Source organism: Macaca fascicularis, chromosome 5 (genome assembly GCF_037993035.2).
Source record: "Macaca fascicularis isolate 582-1 chromosome 5, T2T-MFA8v1.1".
Taxonomy (NCBI): domain Eukaryota; kingdom Metazoa; phylum Chordata; class Mammalia; order Primates; family Cercopithecidae; genus Macaca; species Macaca fascicularis.
Window position 1 is genome coordinate 55,536,104 of NC_088379.1, and position 15,924 is coordinate 55,552,027.

A 15,924-nucleotide genomic window follows, 5' to 3' on the forward strand; every position below is an offset into this window, starting at 1 on the left:
AAATGGGGACATTAATAGCACCTAATGCAAATAATTGTTGGGAGGATTACATGTGTTATAATGTGCAATGACTAAAACAGTGCGTGGTACACAGGAAGGGCTCAATTGTTCTACTACTACCACCGTTGTATTTCTTATTATTATTGTTATTAGTAGTAGTAGTATTTAATAGTATTTTAAATACTGGAGGAGAGCAGCTATTAATAGGACCATAGGATTCCTTTTCGAGTCAAGTTAACAATTTTCTAGGAAGAGTTTTTGCTGACTAATTTTTCTGCTTCCTTAGTTGAGATTTTTTTATAGAGAGGATACACAGTATAGTTTAAAGGGCCCTGGATTGGAATCAGAAAACCTGGGTTTAACATCTGATCTTAAGTTGCTGTGATTAACACTTTTAAGTCTCCTATTTTTCTTTCACTTGTAAAATAGGATTCATAGTGTCTGTCATATTTTATCAAGCCATTTTGAATATGAAATTAGATAATGCAAATGGGGGAAATTTAGTGATATGTAAATGCTATGCCTGGTTAATAGCATTATTAAATGTCAGGTACTACAGTGGGGCATACAAACCAAGTTTTGATAGATATGATGAGAAAAAAACTGATAAAACTCTCCAGCTAATCCAGTGGACAAGGAGATTAAGACTTGGGGTTCAACTTAAGTTTCATAAAAGCTCCAGTGTGTTTCACTAAATTGTCCCCAAAATTCCCATTCTTTAAGGATATTATCAGAATCATGGGTAATTTAGTCTAAACACTAAAAATTCTATGTCTATATCAACAGGGCTGATCCACTCTTAATGGATCCCTCACTACAGATCAATATAAGCTTTACATTTCATAAAATATTGGCTTTGTTTCCATAAAGACCTTTGGGGACAATATTGGTTTGTGTAAGAGAATATTGGCTTACACTCCTATGTCCTATTTAACCAACATATGGCAGATATGCATGTGAAGCCATCAATTACTTAGGCTAAGCTCTCTGGGCTTTCATTCCGCTTTCTAATTTAAGTGTTCTTGGATACCTGAGAGTCAGCACATGTGACTTACTTGCTGCCTTCACTTCTTTCCAGAATAATCAAAACAGTCTCCAAATTACCTGTGCATTTGTGCTTTACATGATCTGCAAAGTACCCCTTCCCACATTCCTGGACGCACTGGGCTTCCAAGAGGAGAAATGGCCCTTCACAGCGGGTACACTCATGGGGACCTTGGCACTGGAGACAGTAGCTGTCACAGTCTAAAAGACAAAAGTGAAGTCATCAGGAATCTGTGTGGCTTTCCAGGGGCTCCAGGCCCTTGTGGGAAGGCAGCATGAGATGTCCAGCAGCAGTACAGCTTAGTGTACTTGGCAAAGGACCATATGAAGAGTGAAGGAGTCTGGGTTCTGGTTATGACTATGATACTTACCAGCTGGGAGACTTAGGATTACTCTACCTCACTGAGCCTCAGTGTTCTTCTCTATAAAATGGGGGTTGATATACTGTCCTATCCACCCATGGAAAATGCTAGATAAACTATAAAGTGAATGACAGATATCAGCAGCTATTATTATTATTATTATTATTATTATTTGAGATGGAGTTTTGCTTGTTCCCCAGGCTGGAGTGCAGTGGCACAATCTCGGCTCAACGCAACCTCCGCCTCCCGGATTCAAGTGATTCTCCTGGCTTAGCCTTCCTGAGTAGCTGGGATTACAGGCATGTGCCACCATGCTCGGCTAATTTTGTATTTTTAGTAGAGATGGGGTTTCTCCATGTTGGTCAGGCTGGTCTTGAACTCCTGACCTCAGGTGATCCATCTCCCTCCACCTCCCAAAGTGTTGGGATTGCAGATGTGAGCCACCATTCCTGGCCTAAGCAACTATTATTATTATCATTAGTCCTTGGGTCTCAATACCGTTTTGCTGAAGTGTTGACCTTTTGTGGTTCATCAAGTCCATCAAGTCAGTTTTCAGTCCCCCAGGAATACTCCTAGGAATGCCATCTGTGCACACTTTTTTTTTTTTTTTTTTTTTTTTGAGACAGAGTCTCGCTCTGTCACCCAGGCTGGAGTGCAGTGGCCGGATCTCGGCTCACTGCAAGCTCTGCCTCCCGGGTTTACGCCATTCTCCTGCCTCAGCCTCCCCAGTAGCTGGGACTACAGGCGCCCGCCACCTCGCCCGGCTAGTTTTTTGTATATTTTAGTAGAGACGGGGTTTCACCGTGTTAGCCAGGATGGTCTTGACCTCCTGACCTCGTGATCCACCCGTCTTGGCCTCCCAAAGTGCTGGGATTACAGGCTTGAGCCACCACGCCCGGCCATCTGTGCACTTTTGAGGGGAATTTCAGGGTCTTGAGAATTTTGTAGTGTTCAGTTGAGGCTAAAAGGGATACTAGGCCAGAGAGAGATGATTGTTTGCTATATGGAATACAGAGGGTTGAAGGGGTCAGTGAGTGAAATCATCGGGTCTTCCCGTGTGCCCAAATGCCTAGGGTACAAACACCTTCCCACCTGGAGAACCTGACTGTTCAATTTTTAAGAAAATCTGAAAGTAACAGCTAACACATACCTGTTTGTGTGGTCCTATATGCCCAAGATTCCCATATTGCCCTCAAATTTTAGCAAATGTGTTATTAGGGCATGGAAGATGAAAAGAGGAAATGTTCACAATAACAAAGATGGCTCTTAGGAAAGAAATCAGAAACTGGGCAAAAAGCCAGAAGGGGAAACTTGCCACAGTTTCCTTCTGAAAAGAGTACAAACTGGAGGCGGCCAAGGTATGGCTGAACACAGAGCAGGGCCTCTACACACTTACTCTTGCAGAGGCCTGAGTCCTGGTAAAATGATGACCGGCACTGCTCCACGCAGGCCCCATCCTGGAGAATGTAGCCATCCATGCACTGCAGGCAGTCTGTTTTCAGGGGCCCACTGCAGGCACTGCAGCTCCAATCACACTCTAAAAAAGAAAGTCTGCATTAGATTATCTTCCTTTCTGTCCACCCTCAGACCCAGCAATTCATTTATGAGGAGTCTGTTTGCAGCCGCAAGGAGTAAAATAAGGACAGTGTAAGAGATGTCAGATAAGCAGACTCAAACGAGGTTTCCACTTGTAGTAGCCTGAATGCTTCTCTGAGCTTTAAGTGTTCCCTAATTATGTTAGACATGGACATGTACAAGGAGCACTCCATGCTTGTGCCAAGCCTGCTTGTCAGCAGGGCTGCTGAGAAACCAGATTACTCTGATCTTAATTCTTTATCCCTGTGCCACATCAAGTCTTCAGGCAAAACCTGCCTCAGGGAGTGGCCAACTTGCCCCACAAACCTGTCAGTTTGTGGTGAAAAACAAGATTATCACAATTCCACCCCATTATAAATGATTTCATAACTATGCCGGCAGTTTTCAGCTAACCCTGACTTCTTCCAAGTACTCAATGCTCAATAGGTAAAGAGATGTCAGAGACTCAACTAAGAATGCATCTGCTGCCACCAATAACACCAGTTGCCTGAGTTTCTATCTCTCAAAACCAGGCATTGACCAAAATGACAGAAAGAACCAATGATGTCAGAATTATATGGGGCATAAAGGTCCTGTCCAGAAAGAAAGAGGTTGCTAAAACAATAGAAGATCTCATTTAGGCATCAGAATGGACTCAATTACATGTTAATTTGCTCCATAAGCACCTATGGGATAGTCACTGAACAGCAGGAGGGGGCAATATAAAGGTGGTAGGTGTAGAACTTGTCATCAAGGAGCTTATGTTCTAGAGGGGTCTACCTTGAATGTGCATGCAAATAATCCAGGGGGGTTGTTAAAAATATGGATTAGGCTCAACATCGGATTTATCAAATCAGAGTCTCAGGGATTGGGATGGGGCAAGGGAAAACATGTTGCTGCTGTACTTGTTATTGTGAATATTATAGTTGTTGCTGTTGCTGTTGTTTTCAATGGCCCAGGCAATTCTGATGCAGTCAGAAAACTCATGTTTGAAAGCCAGTGTTGTAGCTGGTAAGGGAATGCTACATGCATGGAAGATGGGATGGGATAGCACAGTTAAGTTTTGAAGAAAGGTAAATCTGTATTCAAAGGTAAATCTGTATTCAAAGGTTTTGAAGAAAGGTAAATCTGTATTCAAGTCATGACTTTGCTACTTTTTATCTTTATTATCCTACAATAATGTTTTTATCTATATTATCCTTGGTTTCTCACCTGTAAAACATGGGTGAGAATAGTACCCATTTCATAAACTCATTGTGAAGAATAAAATGAAATAATGAAATTCAATAATTTAGCACAGTGCCTGGCATACAGTAACAACTCAATAAACGTTTGCTGCTGAACTGTTTCTCTTAGAGAACCTATCTCCATTCAGGGCCACCCTGGATCTCACCCTCCATTTCTGCTAAGAAACTGGAGACACCTCTCATTAGTTGCCTTTTCTCTTCCTTGATAGAATATTTCTAAGTCCCAAAGAAATCAGGTAAATATGCAAGACAGTACACGTGCTTCCAAGAAGATTTACAAAGTTAATCCTATTCCTTTATTTGGCTGAATCAGTCCTGAGGGAAAATGACTAAAACAAAGCCTTGAAAACTGCCAGCATAGTTATGAAATCATCTATAATGGGGTGGATTTGTGATAATCTTGTTTTTCACCACAAACTGACAGCTACTGGTTAGAAGTCAAAAAAAAAAAAAAGAAAGAAAGGAAAAAACCTCTGTAGTCTTGAACACAGCAGACCACCTAAGTTGACAACCAAGTAGAATTTCTTGGAATGAAAAGTGTGTAATTTTGCAGAACCTTACAGCATCCTAAGTTACTTGACAGATGTTTGACCACCATATCTAAGCTCTAGCTTCTCTGCTTCTCTGCCAGAATCAGAAGGATAGAGAGAAATGTGGAAAGAGGCAGGAATGAGGAAATGGACAGGAACAAGTAAAACCTGTTCTTTACCCCTGCTTTTCCTCTTGCTGAGAACTACCATTCAAAGAGCATCAGCCCCAAGAATTCCAACTACTGGAGAGCAAAGAAAAAGGCACTTGGCATTTGACATTATCTCCTTATAAATTTCCTTGAATACAGGGACTACGTCTTCACTCATTTAAGTATGTTAAGCAGAAATGAACACATCAGACATGACTCCTGACCTCATCAAGCTTAGAGGCAGCAATCTAGAGTTGTAAATGCAAACACCTACAGCCCAGGAAAGTAATGTATCTTCAGAGTAGGCCTTGTGTGATAGAAAGGGAATGGTGGGGACTGATGAACTGAAGAGATCCTGCTCCATCCAGCAGGGACTACAGCTACACTGTTTCAACCTACAGTTGCACTGTCAGGATGCATATCCAACACTACTAGAGCTTCTGGTTAAAAAAAACAACAACACTTGAAAATGTCAATTTTTGTATGTGAAATCTTCTCATTTTTAAAAGGTGAATAATTAAAGATTTTAAAGCACTGAAACATTAGGCAGACCAAAGAAAACATGTCTATGGGCCAAATATAACCTGAGGATTTACAATTTGCCACCTCTGGTCTTGTTATCAAAATGTGGCACAACGTCTGACACAAGAAGGTGCTCAAAATATATGCTTAATAAGTAAATCAAGGAGTGAATAAATGAATATATACATACATACACAATTGTTGCTATCATCAGAGACAGTCAAAATATACGATGACTGGTGTTTTCTCAATATGGAAAACTAGACATCAGTAGTAAAGGGGTATCACTGAGTAAAAGAATCGTTACACAGTTCAGGAAGAGCTTTACCTTTGCACGTGTTGGTGGAGAAGTCAAGATAGTACTGTGGGGCACAGCTCTCATACTGACATTCCCCAAAGAGCAGAACCTTGTTTGGATCTCGGCAGGAGGTACAGCTGGCCTGTGAATCACAGCTTCCACAGTGTGTGTTGCATGCTGAGCAGACAGGAAAAGAAAATGACCGGATGATTACAATTGCAAATACTGAAGCACTGATCAAACCTAGACAGATGTTATATAGGAACAAAGCCTTGCTACAACCTGCGCCACGTTTCATTATGGCTCATAGCCCTCCCCTGTGATCAACAAAAACAGAAAATATTAGTTTCCAAAATAGAAAAGGGTAATCTTATTTTACAAAGAATATAAATTGCAAACCCAAGAATGGAAATCCCATATCCAAATTGTTCTGTGATTCAGCAACAGAATTTATCCTTACTCTAAGATCCCTGGAATTACAATTCAGAGCTTAAACCTTACTTCTTCAGGAATCAAGCTTCCTTTAGTTCATAATGTAGATTCAGGTTTTTGTGTGATGCCAACATTAAAATTAGGCACCAACTTTATTGGGGAGCTTGGGAAACCCCATACTTTAAGATGCAAAGGACTTGAAGGTGAACTGGTTGATTGATTTGCCTAGTTACAACTCTTAGAAGCCAGTCATGTAACTCTGACATTCAGGGATGATACCCCAATCTGGTCATGCTTCCATCTTCCCTCATTTAACAACTGGCATTTCTCCGACATAGTTTTTCATGCCAGAAACCTCGGAGTCTATCTTGACACCTCTCTTTCCCCGACTCCTAATCCAATTATTCACTGGATCCTATTTATTCAAACTCCAATATAACTCTCAGAACTTTTCACTTTTTTCCATATCCACAAATGCCAATATTTCTAAGCCATCATCATCCCATGCTGAACTACTGTCACAGCCTCCTAATTGGTTTCTCCATCTCCGCTCTGACCCCCTTGCAATCTATTTTCCATGCATCTACCAGAGTGGCTTTTAAAATTCATACAGCTCAGGTTTCAGAGTACACTTTCGCCTTCAAACTCAATGTCGTTTTTCAATCCTGGAAAATTTCCAGCCATCATTTCTGCAAATATTACTCTTCTACCATTCCCTCCATTCTCTCCACATGGAAATCCTATTATAACATGTATATTTGAATCCTCTTAATATAATCTCTGAGTCTTTAACTCTTACTCATTCTTCAGTCTCTCCTGGGACTGTTGTTAACCTTCTATTCTAAAACAGACCTTCCATTACAGCATCCTGTACATGTTTTTCATGCAAATTTCATATAGCAATTTCCATTTGAGTGATTATTTGATTAACATTTGTATCTTTTAGGCGGCAAACTTCAAGAAAGCAAATAGTAGGTCTGTTTTGTTCATTGTAATGTTAGTCATCACCTAGCTTGTTATCTGTCATATTATAGGTGTTCAATAAACACTTGCTACATAAATGAAATAAAGCTAGATATTGCATAAGATATATACAACCACCAGCATTTCTGTCTCTTTCGGAAATCTTCCCTAAGTATGTGTCAGAGGAAAAGTTCACAGAGAAACTCAGTGAGTTTTAGATCTATATGATATCAAAGTATATGGCACAGTGCAAGAAAACTACCTCCCTGAAAAAAAAAAAAAATCACATGCTATTGTTTCACCTACAAAGAAAGACATTGCTATAAAACGTTCATTAGAATATGTATATTGGCAATTTAAGGTCCTGGGAAAATTCTAGACTGGATTTTCAGTTCTAATTATTTTCAATAATTAGAAAAGAATATTTTAACTGTTGTAAGCTTAGGTGAGACCAAATTTTTATCCTTTTTTTTTTCCTAGAATTTTTATGCATGGTGTATCTTAATTTTGGCAAAGAGTTTGATAGAGATTCCAAAAATAAACTTGTGAATACAAAAATGAAGTAAGACCTACTAGTTGTAAGTGGATTTGAAGGTGGTTGAAAAGCATACTCAAAATGTGATCAGCAAATCTTTATAATTGATAAAAATAGTGTCTACAGTAGAGTATCACATTAATCAAGCCTTAAATTCTTACTTGATCAATATTTTTATCCATGACTTTAATGGAAACAAAGAAACCATGTCAATAATATTTAAATACACCACATGCACCTATATAGGAAATATACATAGTTAAGTTTCACCGGCTGGAAGAACACAGTTCAGTTACTTTAACCAGTAGAAATAATGAACCTACAGTAATCAAGTGAAATAAGCAGAACTCTAAGAAAAGTCCCGCATTTATGTTCTAAAACCAACTGTACAAATACAGAATGAAGAAGACCTGCTTAGAAAGCAGTTGCTATGGAAAAAATATCTAAGATTTTTAGTCAATAACAGGCTTGATAGTAACTAAAAATGTGATATGCAACGTAAGGTCAGCCGGTCCTCCTTTCTTGACATAGAGCTGCAAAATGAGGTCCCCGAATGCCAGTTTCCCAGCCAGAGGTCAAGGCCAATTCCTTGCCCTAGTGTCTGAGGGTTTCCTATGACTTACTTCCATCTGCCTCTGTGTTCCTGAATCTTTTTTCTTCTTTTTTGAGACAGTTCTCACTCTGTCACCCTGTCCCCCAGGCTGGAGTGTGGTGGCATGAACACAGCTCACTGTAGCCTCTACCTCCTGGGCTCAAGCAATCCTCCCACTTCAGATTCCCATATTGCTGGGTCCACAGGCACATGCCACCATGTCCAGCTTATTTTTTAACTTTTTCTAGAGACAGGATCTCACTTTTTTGCCCAGGCTGGTCTCAAACTCCTGGCCTCAAATGATTCTCCCATCGTGCCCTCCGAAAGTGCTGGGATTATAGGTGTGAGCCACTGTGCCTGGCCTGAATCTTTCCACAGAGTACTCATTCCCCCTTGGAACCCTAATGTATACCTCAGCCCCTTCACTCACTTCTAAAAGAAATGGATTCATGCTGAGCATTTTGGATTGCTGGAAGACTTTATGGAGGATCTGGAGGGACATGGTAGTGTCACATTGAGAAACAGGTGGCTTCCATGACTTCTTCCTCTTACCCTTTCCAAAGTAATGAGTAAATGGCTGACCCTGTCTGACACAGAGCAGTTCTGTAGGCACCAACGTCCCTCGGGTTCTCAGCTTCCATGGTATTACATTTGGACCCCACAAAGTACTTACTAGTCCTGACGCAGACATCTTGGTGTGGCCACACCTGGAGTAGCAGGGGCAGTTCTCTGAGGTCAGTGACCCCTATAGCAAATGCAGGAGGATGGTGAAAAAGGTGGCAGAGTGCACCAGAAACCAGTGAGGGAAGCTGGGATGTCCAGTAACCATCACATCTGTGATGTGCTGTAAGGAGTGAGGGACCTCACAGTGTAGGGGTTCAATTACCTTCTTAAACACACCTGTTTTCTGCTGTAGGTCTAAGAAATGGTCATTCACTCCTGCTTCAATACTCCATTGGCTCTAGGTCTACATGGCACAGAGATACCCAAGTGGGGAATGATAGTTAATTTCAAACTTTGGAAAGTAATCGTGTGAATGAAGGAGGAAGCTTATTCCATATCACTTTGGAGGCAAGTTCTAGGGCCAATTAAAAGCAACTGTCCGACAACTCCAGCTCCCCAGCAGTGGAACCGGCTTTCTTCTGTGGAAGTCTGTGGAGGTGAGTGAGAAAGAGTCTCTGCACTGGTGCAAGATTGGCTTGAGTAACTCTGGAATTCTCCTCCAATACCAAAGCACTATGGTTTCAAGTACTCAGAACCTTACGTATCACCTCCTTTTTAAAGTTCCTACCGCAACTGGTGACCCTTAGATTTTTTAATTCAATTAATAGTACATCCTCTCGAAAGATTCCTATAACTTAGAGTATCTAGAAAGCTCTCCAGTCCTTACTTCCTTCAATAATTTGGTTATGAATGCTTCCCTTAATATCCCTTAATACTGATTACATTTCTTCAAAAGCCCTTATTGCAGAATTTCTAAAATTGGCAGGCTTATAATTGTCTGTAATTATGAGTATTAGAATAGAACATTGTTGAATTTTTTTTTTTCTTTGAGACCGAGTCTTGCTCTGTCACCCAGGCTGGAGTGCAATGGCGTGATCTCAGCTCACTGCAGCCTCTGCCTCCCAGGTTCAAGCGATTCACCTGCCTCAGCACCCCCCGAGTAGCTGGAATTACAGGTATGCACCACCATGCCTTGCTAGTTTTTTTGTATTTTTAGTAGAGATGGGGTTTCACCATGTTGGTCAGGCTGTTTTTCTTTTTTGTTTTTAACCTACTAGAAACTCAAATATCCCAACATAGGAGCATACTTTTTCAATCTTAGAATGAAATTTAAGGACTAAACTTAGGAAATTCTTAATCCAACTGAAATATTCTATGAAATTCTATTTACATGGGATGATAGCAAATGTGTTTGTGCAGAGGCCACCCTGCACCAAGACAAAAACTTCCCAGAAGAGAACTATTTCAATGCAATGTATTTTTGTTACCTATACTTCATACAATGGATTCTATTTTTTCTTTTGAACTTTTATTTCTGTGATTCCACTGCTGTGAAGAGCCTCATAAATCTAAGTCACTATTTCTCCACCAAGACTCTCTTGCTCTTGAATAGAACATGGAAGTATTTCATTCCTGTCTCTTGTATTACAGAATCTACAGATTCTGGCAGACAGTTGATATATACAAAGCAAAGTTTTTGTTACAAAAGCAATCTTCCCACTGGTCCAAAAAAATTTGTTTTTAGATCTCCAGTACCTCCACAGATGATGCAAAAGGGTGACTTCCATATAACTAATGCAAATCTTTGCAAGGATCTCAATAAACTAACAGTAATACCTATCATCCTCTCTATAAAATAGAAATATCTTTACTACTTTATTTGCCTCTCATTTTAGATGATGATGATAAAAACAAAACAATGGTTAATCAATTCTGACAACTTATTCTCCACTATGGTCTATATTAAATGTAACAACAATAGGATGTAGGTACTGTTATAATCTTCCTTTACAAAAAGAAAAAAAAAAAAGAAACTGAGGCCTAGTGGTTAATTGGCTTGTTCAAGGTCATAAAGCTCTAAGTAGCAGTTAGGATTTGAACTTCAGTTCTCTAACTCTAGAGCCCACTCTCCTAACCACTACTCCACAATTCCTTCACCATGGTATCCCCTAGAACACACAACTGAAATATCACCACTATATTTGTTAACTGTCATTTTCAAAAGTATAACAATTTTTCGTTTTTGCAAATGACACTTTGGTGCCTGAGATAAAATAAGCAGCATCAGCCTATCATAAATGTTCCTTCATCTGTGAAGGATATCTTATTTTTTTTTTCAGAGAGATTTACCCATTCCCTAATAGAATATCCTAACTCTTTGTTTGTGCCTGACTCAAGATAATTAATCGTATTCTGACTTACTTGAGAAATAAGACATCTATATAAGTAACTCCCATACAAGTCCAAATAACTACTGTTTAGGCAGAAATGGAATATTTCCAGCATGCAAAGCCTTGTACACTGTGAATATTCACAAATACATGTAGAAAACAAATTCAATCCAGAGAAGTGCTTAGTCCACTGACTGTGTACTAGAGCAAGTTCCACTCTCTGCCTATGGTCATAGAATGGGATTGCTGAGAAAAACTATAAAGATGAAACAAACTAACACTTTTATTTTTTAAATGAGATAACCTGGACAGAGAAGTTAAATAACCTGCCCAAGATCACACAGCTGGCACTTACAGAGGAGACCCTACCGCCAAGCCCAGCACTTTCGATTAGGCCGATATCTGACCTATAATCTGTTAATGGCAACCTTATTGCCTTTGTAGATTGGTTTTCTTCCTTTTATAAAAATAAAGGCTACCAGGTGAGAAGATGGAAGTAAGAACCTCACATTTCTTTCAATGGCTTCAGAAAGGCAGGAAAGGAAGGAAAGGAGAGAAGGTTCATTGGAAAAACCTACGCTGGCAAACATGATTATCATCAAGATAGTGTCCAGGGAAGCAGGTGGTGCTGCAGGTGCCAGTGTGGGACAGCACGAGATTGGTGTCACATGAGGAGCAGGAGAAAGGTCCTCTGCCCTGGCAGGTTCTGCAGGAGGAGTGACATTCTGCAGAGGAAAAAGAGACACAACAGAAACCGTGATGTCAGATTCTCTTCCAAGCAGCATCCCAAGTGTGGGTAATAAAATCCCAACATTGAGAACATTGGCAGGTCTGGTTTACAGTCCCATGGCATACTTCCCACCTCTGCTCTCTCTTAGGAAAGGTCAAGCCTTCCCAGCTACTGCCCGAAGAGAATCTCCGGTGGCAGCTCCAGCTCCTGAGTCCAGCACTTACTCACTTACTTTTACAAGCTCCTCTCTCTGCATAGTATCCTGAAGGGCAGTCAGGAACACAGTGGTCCCCGAGCAGCAGGTAGCGGGCATTGTGGCACCTCAGGCAGATGCTCCCGGTGTTGTGGAGATCAGCTGCACAGTGCTGGCACAGAGGATGGCAGTCTGGAAGGGGAAGGGGAGCAGAGAGAAGGCACGGGTGCTCATGAGCACAAAGTCTCATCACTGCACAAAGGGCAGAAGAGATTTCAATTACAAACACTGCAGCTGACAGCTGGAGAGTAGCCCAAGGGCAGTGTATATCAGTAAAGTAGAAGCTTGGGACCTGTACAAATTGTGTGTTTGAGGTTTTTAGCAAATGGCCAGGCCCAGCACAGTGACTGAGTTTTCATCCCTTTCCAATGGAATGACCTTTAGATACGGGGGTGCCACGTGATAGATACTTGCTAGGAGTATAGAGAGAACTTCCTGACTAACAGAAGCAGTAAGATCAATACTATTAATATCTCCCCTGGGGGTCTGAGACTGGAGTGCAGCTTCCCCCACCCCCTTCACAGTAATAGAGGCAGGAGGCAGAGAAATTCTAAGAAGACAGGGAGGGTCCTTGGTGAAACCCCATCTTCACCATAAAACAACAACAACAAAAAACAGTCTGAAACTCGTGACAGAAAGTCCAAAGTAAGAGCTTCTATTCCTCTTTGCCCACCCTCTCCCAATTGGTTCTTTCTGAATCATGCCTTTTTACCAACTGAATGTTGCTTTTTCCAAAACTACCTATGGCATGCCCCAGCCCCATCCTGTGCCCATAAAGACCCCAGACTCAGTCAGTAGAGGGGAGACAGCCTGACTCTGGGGAAGAGACAACCTGATTTTGGGGGAAGACGACCTGTCCTTCTCGTCCCCTCTCCAGCTCCCCTCTCTTCTGAGAAATTTTTTCATCACTCAATAAAATTCTCCACTTTTACCATCATTCAATTTTCTGTGTAACCCCATTCTTCTTCAACACTGGACAAGAGTTTGGGGCCCACTAAGTGCCAGTACCCAGAAAAGGCTGTCACACCAGCCCTTTGCCCTCACCAGCAGAGGGCAACTGCCTCAGCAACAAGGCAAGAGGCCAAATGAGCTGCTAACACACCACCATCTGTCAGACTTCAGATGGCGAAAGTAAAAGAGCACTATAACACCCTGTCTGGGGCTTCAGGGTCATGGGCACCCTCACCTGGGTGCCACCACGTTTCCCTTGAGGTGACATGCCTGGTTTGGCTGCAGGCCCCCCATGGCGCTGGCTGTTGTGTCAGTGCCCGGAGAGTCCAGCTGGATCCTGCACTCACTAACTCACATGTTTCTCCCACAAGGGGCTGAGCACAGCAGGCTGAGTAGATGAGGCGCCACTGCCATGAGTCTGGCAAAGAAGCTGAGAAAAATCCTGCATCAACAGGGCTCCTGAGCCCTCCGCAAGGCTCCTTGTCACAGATTTGGCCTTCTGGAGTCAGTATGCCAGTCTCAGCCTTCAGTATGTATGGACTGGGGTGAGTAAATAATTGGATTGAGTTGCTGGAATATTTTGGTATTTAACTAGAGATAAAGTTATGAAGAAGAGTTGTGAGTTGAAAAGCCATTTTTATGACCCAATACATAGTGCATAGTAGCTCTGTAATGCCAGTTGGGATTAAAGCTATAAAACAAATTATTTTGTCCAGACAGCACTGTCTCTTGTTCTCATTCACATAATAGTCATTCTTTAATAAAGAACTTGATTGTGTTCAGCTTCCTTTGTAGGTGAAAACTTCCTGCTTTCAAGTGGTAATTACCCTTTAAGTCCTATTTATCATCCTTTATCCCAAAGGCAGGACAAAACCCACAAATCTCAATTTACCCACCTAAAATGAAAAAGGAGTAAGATCTAGAAGAAAGAAAAGAAAGAGTTCTGGTTATGGGGCCTTCCCATCTTCCCCTGTAGGATTCAAAGCATTTCTTTGTACTCGCTAATGCACCACCCATGGCCTCAAAATGTCTTGTTTCATCTCAAGGCTTGTAGTAGAGACTGTGATTTCTAGCGAAATCCATGTTGGTAAAACAGATTCCTGCCGCTGAAATCTGTTAAAAACAGGTCTTTCTCTGTACACTGTTGGTGATCCTAACTGTTGATCATCTGGATGTGTTCCCTGCACATGAAGCAGATCTCCCTTTCATGTCCAGTGCCCACTCATCCACATGAGAACCCTTCAGAGGACCTTCATAGTCATCCCAGAAGTTAAGCCACAGGAGTCTGACTCAAAAACGCTGATTCTTTTGGCAGCATACAAATTAACAGTCCCCAACCTTTCTCTGAACTTTGGGAGTTACAAATTACAAGCAGCCTTTTGCCAATATTAGGAACAATTCATGATATCCTGAGAGCCAAATGAATCCTCATTTCAGCCCTTCAGTTAAACTACAAAGGAAATTATGACTGCGTTAAAGGAAATATGAGAAAGAGGCTACTTTCCCCAGATTTGGTGTATGGCTTCCACATAATGCCAAGCCCTTTGTTCTCTCTTCCCTATGCCTTCCTTACAGTGCCAGGAGCACAATCCCAGTTGTGCAAAGGGATATTTAAAAACCTTCAAAAGTTGCAAGAGCAAATGAAGGTGATACTGTTTTATGATTACCTTAACAAGTGGGTAAATGTTAGGATTGGAAACCTAGGAAACACTACAGATTCAAGGCTCCGTTATTTGAAAAGTTATGGCCTATCCTCTTTAAAGCAATTTCTTCCAGAGCTTTCTGAACTTGGGCATGCATCAACAAGATCTGCAGGTGTTCAGTGGTCTAAAGACTAGTTGCATCTAACAGATGCTTTCTCTAGCATGCAATTAGAGAAACATAAAAGAATAATCACCCAGGGGATGCTTTCAAGAGAAAGTAAGCAGACCCCTGTAGTATTTTGTGGGTACAACAAATAAGTATTTATGGATTTATCTGATCTTGGGATCTCTGTTTAAATAAGGAGTGTAACGTGTGTTAAATATTCTAAAGGAAACTGGAGCCAGATTGTGGACATTCCTTCCCCCTCACCCAGCAGTGCTTTTAAACCCTTATTACTCTTCTGAAGTCACTACCCCACTCTACCCATCCATTCATGTCTCCCCAGGTGATCTCATCTACATCATTAAGCAGAGCATCCTGGATTCATTCCTTTCAACCTCAAAACACCTATCTATTCCTGTTTTTATTTCATTTCCTCCCTTCTCCCATGATAAAATGGCTAATGCCTACACCGATATTCTTGATCCAATTTTCAGTATTATTCCCTATTTTCCCCTATCTCTCTTTGCAACCTCAACTTCCAACCATGCTCTCCATTGCCCACTGTCCTAAAAACTTTTCTCTACAAACAGCTCATCTTTTGCCTTCCCTTAACTACCCAGCTTCCTTGCCCCTCTAACTCCTCACTTCATTGTTATCTGTCTTCAAAATATTTTACTGTGGTATTGCTCTTGAAAAGGTCTCTGATGGCCTCTTAAGGACCAGATCTAATAGCCTCTTCTAATTCCTTATCCTACCTGAAATCTCTGCAACACAAGGCACTGTTGACCAGGCGCCCTCCCCCTTAAAACTCTCTCCTCTCAGCATGAGTGACACACGTGCTCTTCTTGGCTGGGTTCTCTTTCTGTGCCTCTGATGACTTATAAATATAGGGGTTCCTTACAGCCTTTAACTTTTTCTATCCTTCTAATCAAGTCTTAAACCAGACATGGCTGTTTGGCAGATTTGGGTACACAGACGCCAGAAATCAATGGAAAGGTCTGAAGAGTTTCAGAGACTCTGAAATTACTCAGGGCCTCTGCT

At 41.3% G+C, this 15,924-nt stretch overlaps 1 protein-coding gene across 6 annotated transcripts in view; it reads right to left on the bottom strand.

The window, feature by feature from the left end:
* FRAS1 (Fraser extracellular matrix complex subunit 1) overlaps window positions 1-15,924 on the bottom strand; it is a 449,074-nt gene that overhangs the window by 174,009 nt on the left and 259,141 nt on the right. For all 6 annotated transcript variants that reach the window (XM_045392441.3, XM_005554975.5, XM_065545065.2 and 3 more), the window contains 5 exons: window positions 12,106-12,258; window positions 11,722-11,868; window positions 5,758-5,904; window positions 2,803-2,943; window positions 1,105-1,245 (listed from right to left, as the gene is read on the bottom strand). In XM_045392441.3, the coding sequence (XP_045248376.2) occupies window positions 1,105-1,245; window positions 2,803-2,943; window positions 5,758-5,904; window positions 11,722-11,868; window positions 12,106-12,258 (729 nt within the window). The remainder of the gene's footprint in view (window positions 1-1,104; window positions 1,246-2,802; window positions 2,944-5,757; window positions 5,905-11,721; window positions 11,869-12,105; window positions 12,259-15,924) is intronic.